The sequence below is a fragment of the Panthera pardus genome, unplaced genomic scaffold, assembly GCF_024362965.1.
Source record: "Panthera pardus isolate Hobbes unplaced genomic scaffold, ASM2436296v1 HiC_scaffold_4, whole genome shotgun sequence".
Classification (NCBI taxonomy): Eukaryota; Metazoa; Chordata; class Mammalia; order Carnivora; family Felidae; genus Panthera; species Panthera pardus.
This window is the reverse complement of record NW_026526969.1, coordinates 10,527,319-10,541,714: the sequence shown is the minus strand read 5'-3', so window position 1 is coordinate 10,541,714 and position 14,396 is coordinate 10,527,319. Positions and strand designations below refer to the sequence as shown.

At 55.3% G+C, this 14,396-nt stretch overlaps 1 protein-coding gene and 1 long non-coding RNA gene across 2 annotated transcripts in view; one reads left to right on the top strand and one right to left on the bottom strand.

Annotated features, from left to right (window-relative positions):
- The window catches only part of LOC109251217 (uncharacterized), a 31,818-nt gene extending 29,527 nt beyond the window's left edge, over nt 1-2,291 (bottom strand). The window contains exon 1 of the long non-coding RNA XR_002073412.2: nt 1,684-2,291. This is a non-coding gene — a long non-coding RNA (uncharacterized LOC109251217). The remainder of the gene's footprint in view (nt 1-1,683) is intronic.
- Nucleotides 2,292-3,144: 853 nt separating this feature from the next.
- NPTX2 (neuronal pentraxin 2) lies at nt 3,145-14,010 on the top strand. Its single transcript, XM_019422605.2, has 5 exons — nt 3,145-3,762; nt 5,337-5,553; nt 9,515-9,759; nt 11,447-11,626; nt 12,557-14,010. The coding sequence occupies exons 1-5, from the start codon at nt 3,337-3,339 to the stop codon at nt 12,782-12,784; spliced, it is 1,296 nt and encodes a 431-aa protein (XP_019278150.1). The 5' UTR covers nt 3,145-3,336; the 3' UTR covers nt 12,785-14,010.
- The last annotated feature ends 386 nt before the right edge of the window (nt 14,011-14,396 follow it).

Below are 14,396 nucleotides of genomic sequence, written 5' to 3'. Positions count from 1 at the left end.
CCAACTGAAATTCAGTAGGGAGGACAGTTCCTGAGTCATGTTCACAGAAAGCTGTCCTTGGATTCTGTTATTGAGCTCACACCCCCATTCCTGACTTCCCAAGTGGCACCGAGAAAGAGAAGAGGAAATGTAAGAAAAGTATAAGATGGGATCCTCTGACACCGTGGTGGAAATTAGCACATTTCCCAGAAGACCAAGATAAAAATGCATGTGAGAAGAACAAGGGAAGCAAACAGATGGGGCAATAAAATGGAGGCGGAATGAGCTCATCAGGATTTCCAGCACACGGTTTAAGTCCATACTGGGCTCTCAGCTGACCTGGGAGCCAGGAGACATAGTGAATGAGTGGGTGGTTACTATGCTGCAGCATCAGTTACACGAAGAGATTAGGTGGAGCTGATTCACTGCGGCAGGATCGGCACGACTTTTCAAGTGGAGGAAAATCTGTGGGCCCTGGTCTCAGCCACTCGCATAACCATCCTTATGGACAGCATGAGTCACATGTGTGGGATCCTGCAGGTAGACAGTATTGTGCCGTGAGTAAACCAAGGGCAAGCTTTCACGTTGCCGAGAGCAGGTCTCAACCACAGCTACGGCACATCTTTGTGTGAAGGTTTATCCGCCGGATACGCAAACACCCCGCCTTCCCATACTCCTCCTGGGCTACAGGTGGTTCGTAACACAAACAGAAAGGACATGGCTCCGGAACGCTCGTCACACCGAACAGTGATTCTTTTCCAAACTATCAGACCCCAGAAGGGTCTTTGGAAGAGTCTAGTCTAAGCTCCTTACCTGATACACAGCAAACTGAGGTCCAGGGAAGAGGAATGACTTGCCCCAAACCACTCAGCTAGTGACAGAGTGGGCATGAGGACTCAGTTCCCCCGTTCCTAAGCCAGCAGACTCTCTGCTGCACCAGCAAGCCAAAGTCAAACCCTAAATAGCATATACCCTGTGAACTAAGCCCTCTAATTATACTGCCTCCAAAGGAAATAACATCTTAAATGCCTGGGTCTCTCTCTCCAGGCTTTGGCAATTTCACTGACAATTTCCCGTACTGGAATCTCTTTTGAGAACTTTAAGAGTAATTATTTTCGGATATATGCTTTGTTATTTTTATGCCTTCTTACACACTGCTTTCTTTGTTCATGAGAAAATTAGGATTCTGGAAATACACTTGACTTTATTTAATTATTAAAGGAACAAGCATCCATTTCAAGTAGTTGCGAACGTAAATGTCATCGGTGTGCGTCAAGAATGGATGTATGGGAACAATATAGGCTATATTACTCTATTTTGACATCCAATTAAGATCCACTTTGGTCTCAGGAAAAATCTGCAAACCTATGGAGTGAAAACTGTAGAGCGAAATCCTTACCTGGATCATTCTGAACATGTCTGGATTTGGTGCCTTTATGGAATCATCTAAAACAGAACATTTTTTAACATGTTTTGCAACCTGACTGCCTTCATTATTGCAGCCTGTGTACATGTGGGCTCGCTGGAACTTTGGGGGTTTTCAAGGAGCTGAAGTAAGGATGTAGAAGGAATGAGCCCATTCAAGGTCATGCTTACTAGGTGACGCTGATGCCTCCTGGTGACCCCTACCAGCAGCAGCATAAGCCCATTACCCAGTCTCCCTCCTCCCCACCTCATACCTTTCTTACAAACTTATATTCTTACCTGAGCCATCATCACTTCCATTGTCCTCTGCTTTGGGTGTTGTGGAGAACAGATTTTCTGGCTCTAATGTTTATCCATGAAGAGATTTCCACGAATAGAACTTTCCTCGTAATTTAGTAACATTGTCCTTGAAAACCCCACGACTATTTACATAACAGAAGCTATTGTTTGAAGTGCAAAGCAGGTCAAAATTTGGTTTCTGGAGATTAATCACTGCGGTCTGTTTTATATTATCATAATAATTTCATTTATTTTGATACAATTTGTTTTCAGCATCAACCTCAGCTTCTGTGCACAAGTGACAAATCCATTTGTTTCTGGTATAATGGATAATGTGATTAATGACCTTGCAACAGGATTTCTTAAAAACACGGAGGAAAAAAAAAGTTTCCATTTATAATGTGCAGTAAACCAGCTCAGTCTGTAGCTGTGCCTCAAAAATCCCTCTGAACTTGTTTGCACGCCACAGCCAAGATTTTCAAACAAATTTGCTCCTGCCTTTTGGGGTTTCTGTCCAAAGCTGTGCTCTCCAAGAACGAGCGGACAGCGGCGTCAAATTGGGAAAGTGGATCTACGGGCAGCCCGCTCGCAAGGGTGGGGCCCCGGTATACTACGCGGTGCCATCTCCGTGGCCGCGCTCCGACGAAGCCAAGGAGCCCAGGCCTCGCTGAGTAAGGTCACACCACCTGCTGGGCTGTCGCCGGGCCCGCACGCGACGGCTCTGCGGGCGGCCTCGTGACTCCGGCCCCCCCGGTGGGGGCCGCGCGCGCGCGAGGGTGTGCGGGCGCCCCCTCCGCGCAGTCAGCATCCAGCGCGTTTCCGGTGCCCGCGGACCTGAGAAGTCTTCCGCAGGCGGCGGGTGGGAGTGGGGACCGGGGGGGTGGACGTGCACGGGGGCGACCGTCGTGCGTCTCCTTCCCGCCTTCGGGTGACGCGGGCGCGGCGGCCCGCACCGGGCAGCCCACGAGGCCCGCGGGGGAGGAGGGGTCTCTCGACGGCAGCCTTGGGTTCGAGTTCCTCCTGGGGCTCCTCCTCACTGTCCTCACTTGGGGGGCGGGGGTCCCTCCCCACGGGGGCGGCGGTGGCCGCTGAGCGAGGCCTCGCGCCGCGCCGGAAACCCAGAAGGCGCCCCGGGGAAGCTCCCGGCTTCTCTTCAGCCCGCGACGCCGGCGTCCTCGGGTGGGTCCTCGGGGCGCCTGGACACGCCGGCCAAGGCTCGCGAAGGCACTCGAGAGTGTTTTTTCCCCCTTTTTCCTCAGTTCTTCCTTGCTGGGGGCCCCGGGACCCCGCGCTCGCGCCCCCGGCTCTGGCCCACAGGCCCGCCCGCCAGCCGCGAGAAGGCGCCCCCGCCCCGCCCCCTCGCTGACGTGCGCCCAGCCGGACCAATCAGAGCTCGCGGCGCTGCGCCCCACGCGCCGGGGCCTTCTCCCCTCCCAGCTTAAGAAAGGGCGCGCGGGCCGGGTAAGAGCAGAGTGCTGCGCCGGGCGGAGCGAGCGTGGTGTGTTAGGCGGCCGGTTCCACCGGCTCCCGCGCTCTAGCTGCCCTCGAGCGGCTTGCCCGGCCGCAGCCCGCCGCGGAGGCGCCTCCGCCGCGCGCCCCGACGGCGCCCTCCCGCTCGCCCGCAGATGCTGGAGTGAGCGTTGCGGCGGCGGGATGCTGGCGCTGCTGGCCGCCGGCGTGGCGCTCGCCGTGGCCGCCGGCGCCCAGGACGGCCCGGCGCCCGGCAGCCGATTCGTGTGCACCGCGCTGCCCCCGGAGGCGGCGCGCGCCGGCTGCCCGCTGCCCGCGATGCCCATGCAGGGCGGCGCGCTGAGCCCCGAGGAGGAGCTGCGGACCGCGGTGCTGCAGCTGCGCGAGACCGTCGTGCAGCAGAAGGAGACGCTGGGCGCGCAGCGCGAGGCCATCCGCGAGCTCACGGGCAAGCTGGCGCGCTGCGAGGGGCTGGCGGGCGGCAAGGCGCCGGGCCGGGCGGCCGCGGGCAAGGACACCATGGGCGATCTACCGCGGGACCCCGGCCACGTCGTGGAGCAGCTCAGCCGCTCGCTGCAGACCCTCAAGGACCGCCTGGAGAGCCTCGAGGTAGCCGGGTGCGGGGGTTCTGGTGGGGGGAGGATCCGAGGAGAGGGGCAGAGGCGGGGCGCAGGGTCCTGGCTGCCAGCCTGGGCGGGCCCGGACGCGGGGCGAGCTGCGCTTGGGGTCAGGGGAGGGCTTCTCGGTCCTGCTCGCCAACTTACTTGGGTGGCTCTCAGTCCGCCCCCACCCCGCTTCCTGCTGGAAGGAAGGGGTTAACTCCCTCCCCGCTCGCCGGGACTGTCCGCCGGGTGGACAGTCACTTCCCGAGGTTCCAGCGAGCGAACCTCTAACCTCTTGTAGATCTCCGAGTCCCTCGGAGCCGGACGCGCTCCCAGAAGCTGTGCCCGGTGATACGAGGCTGCCGCGTGAGGTCAGCTGCCCTGGGCGTCCCGTGTTCTCCTTTTAGAAATCAGCTCGTGCTGGACCCGAGCGGGCGGAGACCTGAGGGTCTTGCCGGGGGCGATCGCGGGCGGGTCACGGGCCACACAGTTCGCGCCTTGGAGGAAACCCCGTTAACTTCAAAGACACTGTCCACAAATTGCGACCTTCTGAGGTGCCCTTCCAAAGGAGAAGGAGCCTTACTCCGTGCTTTCTTGGAAGGCGTATGCAGTTTGGAACTTTGAAAGAAATTGTCATGTAACTTCATCTTCACTTTAGAATCCTATTTAAGAAGCGTGGATGTTTCTGTTGGAAACGTTTACCAGAATACTTATTAGGGAAACTAGGTTTCAATTACAGGTGGTAATTATTGCAAAATTATTTGAGGCTTTCCCGCGGCATGATGGCTAAATACAGTATTTTCAGCATCTGTATGTTCCCTGATTCATGGCGGTTAACAACAGCGAACGTTTCTAGTCACTAAATATGCACCAGTCGTGCTGTCTAATTTTAACCCTTACAACAGTCCTTTGAGGCAGATCCTACTGACTGCATTTTACAATTCGGAATGCTTTAGAGAGAGGGTCCATAGCTTGCCAAGGATTCATGGCTAGGCAGTGGCAGTGTGCCTCCAGAGCCAACATGATGGTAGAGGAGTAGAATAAAGAGGAAGTGAGGATTTAGAAACAGCATTAAAAGCAGAGATTCCTGGAATTCAGAAGTGTCGTGTTGTAGAGCTCTCATTTTCCAGTAACATCTCTGGCAAACATGGTTATTCACCTTTTTGCCACACGGGAATTTGGAAGCTGTTTTCATTTCTAGATGAAGGCTCATCAGCTTTGAGTACCATTTGATAAGCAATTTTTTTTTTAGTCGTAGCTCTGTTGCAGTCTTAACCCAAGAATGGTGGATAGTGATTAAAATTTTGACTTTTTAGCAAGAGGAGAAAACCAGCTTTCTGAGAGAGAAAAATGAAATTCCTGAGTTTCAGATATTGCAGCAAGGTAATTCTTGTTTGGCTTTGAAATCCTTTCCATACAAAAGAAGAAAAAAAGCATCAGTGAAGTGCGCCCCTTGGCACGGTTTAACACTCCCGTTTGGGAAGCTTCTCCCTGTGTGGTTGGGCTTTCAGAGCTGCGTTTCACAATTTCTGTCTAAATGGCCTTAATACTTCTTCACGCGTCCCTCTCCCCAACTGGAAGCACCAGCTCCGAGTGAACGTGTCCACCGCGGTGCTGCCCGGCGACTTCCGAGAGGTCCTCCAGCGGCGACTGGGGGAGCTGGAGAGTCAGCTGCTGCGCAAGGTGGCCGAGCTGGAGGACGAGAAGTCCCTGCTTCACAATGAGACCTCCGCTCACCGGCAGAAGACTGAGAGCGCGCTGAACGCTCTGCTGCTGAGGGTGACTGAGCTGGAGCGAGGTGAGTTCTTGGCCGGCTCCTCTGTCGCCCTCTGGCTGACGTCCCTCCCAGCCCTCCACCCCACCGCCTTGGTGTTTGGCTGCAGGGTAAGGGCGGCTGGGCTCCAAGCGGGGCAGAGAGGCTGGCCCCGCAGCAGCGGTCTTCCCCATTTACACATCAGGCCACTAGGGCCCTTGAGGGAGTGGTGGCTTCCAGACCCCTCTGCCTGCTGACTCTTTCTGCGCTTGGCTCTGGGGCTGCTCCTCCCACATCGTCCCCAAACCTGCCCGTCCTACGTGCGGAAAACCACGGGATTCTTTACCATTCCAGCAGCGCTCCACTTTGCCTTCTCCGTTTCTCAAATGAAACGGGGTCTCTTTCAACTTGAGGCGTCGCTCCTGGTGCACAGGGGTTTAGGGTTTCTGCCTGAGGGTTGCCCGGCTTCACAGCCTCCTTGACACGCCTTCCGACTTGGTGGAGACTGAAGGCGCCGATGGCTCCTGGGAGCGGCCTGGTTTCCATCCCTTGCAGTTGGACCCGGAGTGTCTGCAGTGATGGGGCACTGCGTGGGGATGGCCTGTGGCTGGCTGAACAAATAATAAGTGTGATTGAGGATGGTCCTGCCAGGAATCAGCCCCAACGCTGGCCCACTGGCGTTATGCACGGATACGCTGTGTAGCTTGCCAGGCACGGTGGCCAAGTTGCTACAAGGATGTAGGTCGATAGAAGGCTGCCGAGTTAGTGTGGAGTAGTGCCAGGCAATGTGTTGGACACGTCACACCAGTGAGACAGGACTTCTCTTACACCCGTGACACCAGTGAGAAAAATGCTCCAAAGCTTTCAGCCAGAGGTGTGTTGTGGAGGGGGGGGGGGAGGGGACCGAGGTGGGGCCTGGGCCTTGGCCACACGGGAGCTGCCGCTTTGTCACCGTCCCTCCCATCCCCAGCCTCGTTCCAGCACCCACACTCTCAGTACGTAAGTTCTGCAGAAGCCCTCGGAGCTCTTCTGGCACAGAAAGGAGGGCCATGTCCTAGCTGGAGCTCAGTTCTGCAGGCCAGGGCCCCTGACTGGCCTTCCTGTAGGGCCCCCAGGACCTAGACTCTAGAATTCTTCTGTGCTCTTCTGTGCTCCACCCGGTTCGGGGATGAGTCTTTCGAGGAAAGTGGTCATTTGCTGACCAGTTTGTCTCCTGGGTAACTTTGAGTTTGTATCTGTCCTGTTTGTGGTCAGTCTAAAGGGGTACATAAACTCCCAGTCCCCAGATAGACCACGAGTGGAAAATATAACGTGTTCTTCAGAGCATCCTGCTGAGCCCCGAGGAAATGGACCTCAAGCATGTGCAAAGTAGGGGACTTAGGGGGTCTCTGGCCCTCGGTCCATCATCTCCTGCCCATTAAGTGCCTGTTCTGGGCCAGACACTAGGCTGTGACTTCCACATTCTGTGACCCTTGCAACAACCCTATGAGGTAGGTATTAGTGATGGATGAGGGACCGAATCAGATGCCTGCATCCACGTGTCCAGCAGATTGCAGAGCTGGGGTTGAACTTGGTGGTGACCCCCGCAGATGAGAGGCTTGGAGGCTGTAGCCTAGAGTAGTGTGTGGGCTCTAGCCCTGTTGAGCAGCAGGCTCCCCAGAGCCCAGTGGTGAGCGTCCAACCCTGAGTGGCCCCTGGACCCACAGATGCTCATTTTCTTTGTTGTGGGACCTGCTCGTCTGCAGGGGCCTCCAGAGTGGGGGCCAGCCAGCCAGGCACAGCCCGCCTCAGAGTCTGGGTAAACCTTGCCACTGGGAAGAACACTTCTCTCTTTGGCCTCCACTGCCCCCACCCGTTTTCACTTGTCTGCCACCTGCAGCCTCTGATTTATTGGTCAGGCCTTTTAATGCCTTAATTGGTTTTAACTAAGTTTCCTCTGAACCTCCAAGCTGTTTGATATAGAGGGCACCAGCTTTCAGGGTGTGGGCCCCCTCCTCTGCCCCTCGGCTCTCCCAGGTCTAATTAAACCTATCTGTTGTCACCTAGCTAACGATATTACCGACACGGAGCCTTATTAAATCAGCAAGCCTGCCCACCTGCCGGGATAGAAGCCATTTCTCTTTATTAGATAACCATGCCTTCGTGAAGAACAGGGCCGTTTGCAGACTAAATACTAGGGGCTGCACGTGGTTGAGGGAGGACTGCCACTCCCTGCTCTGTCATTCATTAGCTGTGTGACTGAGGGGTAAGTCATCTCGCTCCTCTGAGCCTTGGTGTCTCGGCTACACAACCTGCAAAATCAGGAGTTGGGGCTTTGTAGTCTCTTGATTTTGCTTCAGCCTAACACGGGGTGAGCCCCGGCCTATGCCCTGCCGGGGGCCTCCTCGCCTTCCCCAGGTGACCAGGTCTTGCCAGCCCTCACCAGGTGCTTAGCAGCCCCGAGGCCTGGGAGGTCAGGACGGATGAGGCAAGACTGCACAATCAGCCGATCCGAGTAAATAGTACCCATGAGACCCAGAGTCTAGTGTTTCTCTGCCGCCTGTTCCGGAGAGGTTGAAAGGGCAATGCTGAGCCCTGTTGCCTTTCTGTTGAGGTCTTCCTTGGTTCTATGGTTCACACCACGGCACCAAAGAGCTTCTTATGCGTTATATACTATGAACACAAATGAATTGGGGGCATTGTAGTGGAGAAGGGCTCATCCATTCTGGCTTGCGTTCTACAGAAGGGGCTGATTCATCCACCAGAGACACAGGCAGTTTGGCTCTGTCGGTTTTGGGTCCAGAGAGCCTGGCTGTTTCTCATGGTGACGGAGTCCTTCTGGCCCCTCGCGGATGTCTAATAAATACTTGTCAAATGAGCGAAGGGTGTTCGGGCTCCTTCCCTGGCAGCATCTAGTGCCCAAATAAGAGGGAAGCTTTTGCCCTGACAACTCACAGGGTTGGGTGGTACCCCACAAACTTCAGAATCTGTGATAACCAGAGACCGGGTCGTGCCTTCCATGTATTTATTTTTGTTGTTAATTTTGGGATTAAATCAAAACTGTTGGAAATTACTTAGACCCCGTGAAGAGTACCAGTTGCTTTCAAAGATTTTGGAAACCCCATTTACATGGGGACAGTCAGGGCGTCCTCATCAGTCCCAGGTGGGCCCCAAAGTCTCCAGGCTCTGGCGAGGTGTGCCTAACCTCAGCGGGGAGGTAAACCTCCGTATTTCTCTGCCTGCCACTGGTTCCAAACCGCAGGAAATGGTCAACAGATGCAGTCTTCTCTTGAGGAAAGGGCAAATCATGAGCAAGGTGGTCCGTGTCAGGGATTTAGTCCAAAAAGCCACTTCTAAATTAAGTTGTAGTGTCCAAACATGGCCGTGGACTCCTTTGCCCGAGTGGCAGTGATTCTTTAGGGTGATAAGTGACAGGGACTTGACAAGTGTCCACTGAGTGCCCAGGTCCCTGTTAAGACTTCCTGCCTCCAAGTCCATCAGGGTTCCAACCCCGCCCTTGCTGAAGGAGCCGGGATTTCAAGAAAATAGCTGAGGAAGGGTTTTCTGGCTTAATTTAACCAGAAAATTATTTTTGTTAAATGTTTGTTTTTGCGAGAGAGACAGAGATAGAGCACGAGTGGGGGAGGGGCAGAGAGAGTGGGAGACAGAATCTGAAGGAGGCTCCAGGCTCCGAGCTCTCAGCACAGAGCCCGATGTGGGATTTGAATCCATGAACTGTGAGATCATGACCTGGGCCAAAGTCAGACGCTCAACCAACTGAGCCACCCAGGCGCCTCTAACCAGAAAATTAAATCCAGCTTTCCTCCTTCCTCCAGCTTTTAGGAGCAGGGAGGTTCTTGTTTACTCCTGGGTTGTACAACTTTGAACAGCGGCTTCCCAGTAGCAGGTGCTCTGGGGCTCAAGGGAACAGTCTGGGGGAAGTGGGGGTCCAGGAGAGCAGTCGCTCTGGGCTGCACCAGCGGGGAGCAGGCTAACGCCCCGCGGCCTCTCTTCTCCACCCCCCTAGGCAACAGTGCGTTCAAGTCTCCTGATGCGTTCAAAGTGTCCCTCCCCCTCCGCACAAACTACCTGTACGGCAAGATCAAGAAGACGTTGCCTGAACTGTATGCCTTCACCATCTGCCTGTGGCTGCGATCTAGCGCCTTGCCGGGCATCGGCACCCCGTTTTCTTACGCGGTGCCTGGGCAGGCCAATGAGATTGTGCTGATAGAGTGGGGTAACAACCCCATTGAGCTGCTCATCAACGACAAGGTGAGGCCTGCTTAGACTGCCACCTTCTCCCATCACGGCAACGGTCAGGGTGCTGCAGAGTCTGACAGCCAGCTGCTGTAGGGCTGTCCTCCTCCAAATGGTGACAGCTCTGCGCAGACTCAGCCCGGCCTAGGGCAGCAGGGGCGGGCGGCTATGGCTGGTGGAGATCCAAGGTGGGAGTCTGGCCTAGAAGCATCTCAGGGTCCAGGCCAGAGGTCATCGAAGGAACAGAGCTGAGGTCTCTGTGGGCCAGCCTGAATCGTCACTGGCCCTTGGGCCAGTCAGTGAGGGCTGTTCTCCAGGGCCATGCTGATTAGGGGAGGGGAAGTGTGTGTGTGTCTTTCTCTGTGGAGGATACTTCTCAGCATATCTTTTGGGGGTGGTTTATTGAGATATAATTTACATACAGTAAGACCGAGAGTTTTTAGCATACAGTTCGACCACTTTCGACAAATGCATGCAGTTGTGTGACCGCAAGTAAAATATGAAAGCGTTCCATCACTCCCCCCCCCCACACACACACACAATTTACTCATTCCCCTGTGTAATTAGCTTCTGCCCCTACCCCAGCCCATGGCAACCACTGATCTGTTCTCTGCCCCTATAGTATTGCCTTTTGTAGAGTAAATATCCTTTTTTAATAGACAGGCTGGTCTCATCATTCAAGAGCATGATCTCCTCGAGAACTTGGCTCTGGGCATCTGTGAGACCTCTAGGAGCCCCACTTAAACTTCCATTCTGAAGGCAGACTCAACATAGCCAAAAATGTGTCCTCACATCCTTGCTGGAGCTGAGCACTTGAATGGCCTCTCCGGCTCCCTGCTGCCTCTACCCTGGCCCCTTACCCTGCTTTTATTACCGAACTGCCCTGGGTGGGGTTTGTGTAAGTGGGAAATGGCATGGAATCTCCCTGCCAGGCTCCATCTCACGGTGACCATGTTCCTGAGCCAGGGATTAATTGTTCTAAATAACGCTCTTGGACACAGGAGGGCCCAGAACCTTGTTTTCCTTTTGGGTTCGGTGGCATGTAAACAGCCAATTCCCAGGAGGAAGCGCCAGGTTGCTAGGATACCAGCAGTAACAACAGGACAGTTCCTGGTTGGGCTGGTCTGTGGTGCTCACAGGATGCTCACAGGCGACCACGTGGGTCAGAAATGCCCTTCCCCTGGTTCTGTATGGGGGTCTGAATGTGCATCCTCCCCCCCCCCCCAACCCAGCACACTCTCCCACGTAATTGTAGGCCTTTGGTTTTCTGCACAGAAGGACACACACAGTCCCCAAGTGCCGTGATAGAATTTGAGACCCTGCCTCGAGTGTAGATGCCTAGTCTGATTGTTTTCCAAAGATTCCTTCAGGTTCTTCAGCACGAGGCATTCGGGCTGAGTGTGGCCAGGCGGGGGCTGATTCTTCACATCTGCTTGGTCTGCACAGTGTCCCAGATTCTCAGCCAAGCCGGGGACTGAGGGTGTCCAGTTGCAAGCAGGGCCACCCTGGGGGCAGGGCATGTCCCCAGGCTGTCTCTTTCCTCTTGAGTGTCTGTGTTTCGCACACACACAGACCAAGGCCCTGTTTCCCACATAGCAGAGAAGGGGTAACCAGCTGGGAGCAGCACGATCTCTGGTCCCTGTGCGCGTCAGACTCCTGGGAACCCCATGGGGGGCCCTTACCTGCATGTTGCTGCCTACAGGTTGCACAGCTGCCCCTGTTCGTCAGTGACGGCAAGTGGCACCACATCTGTATCACTTGGACAACACGGGATGGCATGTGGGAAGCTTTCCAGGATGGAGAGAAACTCGGCACGGGGGAGAACCTGGCCCCCTGGCACCCTATCAAGCCAGGGGGGGTGCTGATCCTTGGGCAAGAACAGGTAGGTGCAGGGGATGCAGGATGGGGTGTGCTGGCCAGCCACGCGTCACGAGGCCGCGCCTGCAGGCTGCCCCCTACCCCCGCAGCCTGCCCAGCTGTCAGCCTGCCACACCTGGCCACTGTGGTGTGATGGCCACTTGGGTCCATTCTGTCTTGTGGCCTGAGGGGCCGGGGGCGGGGGGACCCGGTTGTGGTATGGTGGGTCCAGATAGATTCCAGAATGGAGTCCACCGTAGGTGGGCAGGAGTGTCCCTGAGCTCATGCTGCCATGGAGTGACCATGGGTTCTCTCTCTAGACGTTTGACCTCTTCTGGGCACAGCACTGATTCAGGGTGCCCGGGGCTGATATGGCATCTTCCAGGAGCTGCTGGCTCAGTGTCGTGGGGCATGCCTGTGTGATGCTCAGCCCCTCGGGGGAGCTAGGGGTGGGAACGTGACCTCAGAGGCTGTCCTTACTCCCTGAGACAGAGGAAATCTAAGTTGCTTGTCTGCTCTTGGGCAGATAAGAGTTGACGTTTGGGTCTGTGTTTGAGGTTTGCTGAAAGCCAGGGAGTAGAGACCAGTTCCTTTGAGAGCTTTGAGTCTGGGCCCATCCTTGGCCCACTCCCTGCCTCACTACCCTGTGACTTCCCCTCTGGGAAGGGCTGGGAGTCTGGAGACCCGGGTCTAGTGTTAGCTTTGGGACTTTGGGCCAGTGTCTTTCCACTGTAGCCTTGGGGTAGTTTGGCATGTCCTAGAGGTCTGGAATGTGCAGGAATCGGGTCAGGGAGGGAGTGAGGTCAGAGTTGGGGGAGTCAGGAAAATGCTTCAGTCTCCCCCTCTCCCTCCTCACTCTGCACCCCTTCCCAAGGCCATTACATCCCTGGAGATTTAGCGGGCACGTTTGCTTTCTGAACCTGTGCCGATGTGGTTCTGTTCCCCCCCTTCCCAGGACACTGTTGGGGGCAGGTTCGATGCCACACAGGCATTTGTGGGGGAGCTCAGCCAGTTCAACATATGGGACCGCGTCCTTCGCGCACAAGAAATTGTCAACATCGCCAACTGCTCCACAAACATGCCAGGCAACATCATACCCTGGGTGGACAACAACGTTGATGTGTTTGGAGGGGCTTCAAAGTGGCCCGTGGAGACCTGTGAGGAGCGTCTCCTTGACTTGTAGCTACCTTCTCCTCTGTCTAGGGGTCTGGGGCTGGTGTCTCCTGTCGGAAGTGCAAGGCCACCTGCTCCCCCAATTAAACTGTGTATAGAGCCCCTGCCACAGTGGCCTGGGGCCCCCAAAGCTTGTTCCCAGGGAATCTCTAAGACTGAGGCTCTGTGGCAGCACCTGTCACTGGATTCTTTGTTCCTTCCCAAGATTTTGTTGTGTCGAGTAGGGAAGAGGCCCTGAGTTGCAGGTGGGAAGATACCTGACTTCCTGCTGGGGGTGGGGGGGATCAAGGTGTTCGGGGCCCTGTTCAGAGCCCCTACAGTTGCTAGTGAATCACAGCCTTGCCCACCCTCCCGGATCCGTGGTGTCTCACGTGCGCCTTCTGTCTGTCCCCTTTTGAGGCCGTGTGGCCATCCCACCCGAGTATCTGTGTCCCTTATGTATCGAGTGTATCCTGCTGTCCGCCAAGCACGCAGCAAAGCAGCCCCCACCACCCGCGGAAGGGCTTTCTCTTGGTGTTCTTTCCGCTGTAAGGAACCCTTGAGCTTGAGGAAGGCAGGCTGCCCAGACAATGCCCTGCCTTCTCCAAGGTGGAGGGGGCGTCACTGCCTCTAGAGGGGGCTGGGAGCTGGAACTCAGAAGGGCGTTCTGGAGAAGGGCCGCGGCAGCCTTCCATCCCCCTCTGTCACCTCTCCCTCCGACCGATGCTTTGATGGGATCATCGCTGGGAATGGCTTCTCTGAAAAGCCTCTTCACTCCTCTGGTGCCAAACGTTCAGTTGCAGCTTCTACAACCATCCGGTGTGGTCAGGGGGATTTCATTTTTTTTCCTAACAGAAAAGAACAGCCATTATTAGCAGGCTCCCATTTTTGATGTTTCGCCCCACTGTGAGGAATGTGCTAGTTTTCATTCACGTTGATTGCTATAAGCTGTGGACTGTCTCAAGGATTTCCCCCAGAACTTCTTCAGGAAAAGGAAGTCATTCGGCCGATAGTTGCTTAGTGACTCCAGGCTGCTTAATTTATTGGACAGAGGATAGTAATTTATTTTAAAGACAAAGTGGTAAAGTGGGGGAAATTTATAAAGTTAAATATTATATATTTTATTTTTCATACATGTTTCAAGTGCGAATTGTGGAAATTCCATTTGTAGGACCAAGCTGACATGCCCATCCCAACATTGTATGCTATGAGAACTCTTCGGATGATGGAATTCTGATTAAAGTGCACTGGAAGATGCCTCCGTGTCTGTTTGCTCCAGGTCTGGGGGTGGGGGTGGGGCTTTGCCACAGTCGGCACGTCCGGGGCCTGTGTGTCTGACCTGGGGGCGCCGACGTGCAGCACTGACCCCTTCCCTCCTCGGTGCCAGGTGTGGACTGCGGACGCCCCACGGGCTCTGCCCTGCCTCCCCGCCTCCAGCCGGCCCCCCGTTCTCTCAACCAGGAATCGAGCTTACCTAGAGGTCCCTGAGCAACCCGTCCCAGGCATGACCCCTGCTCACCACCCACTCTGTGTGTGCTCACCAGATGTCTCACTTACCCCTCCTAACAACCCCCTGAAAGTGAATCCCGATCGTAGGTGACTACGTGGAACAGTTGAACGGTGACTTGGGTCACACGGCTGGT

Bases quoted from the DNA above. Each gene is read 5' to 3' on its own strand.
- NPTX2 (XM_019422605.2), top strand. From the start codon at position 3,337: ATGCTGGCGCTGCTGGCCGCCGGCGTGGCGCTCGCCGTGGCCGCCGGC. The intron at 3,763-5,336 runs GTAGCCGGGTGC...CCCAACTGGAAG, and splicing joins ACCGCCTGGAGAGCCTCGAG to CACCAGCTCCGAGTGAACGT. The intron at 9,760-11,446 runs GTGAGGCCTGCT...TGCTGCCTACAG, and splicing joins AGCTGCTCATCAACGACAAG to GTTGCACAGCTGCCCCTGTT.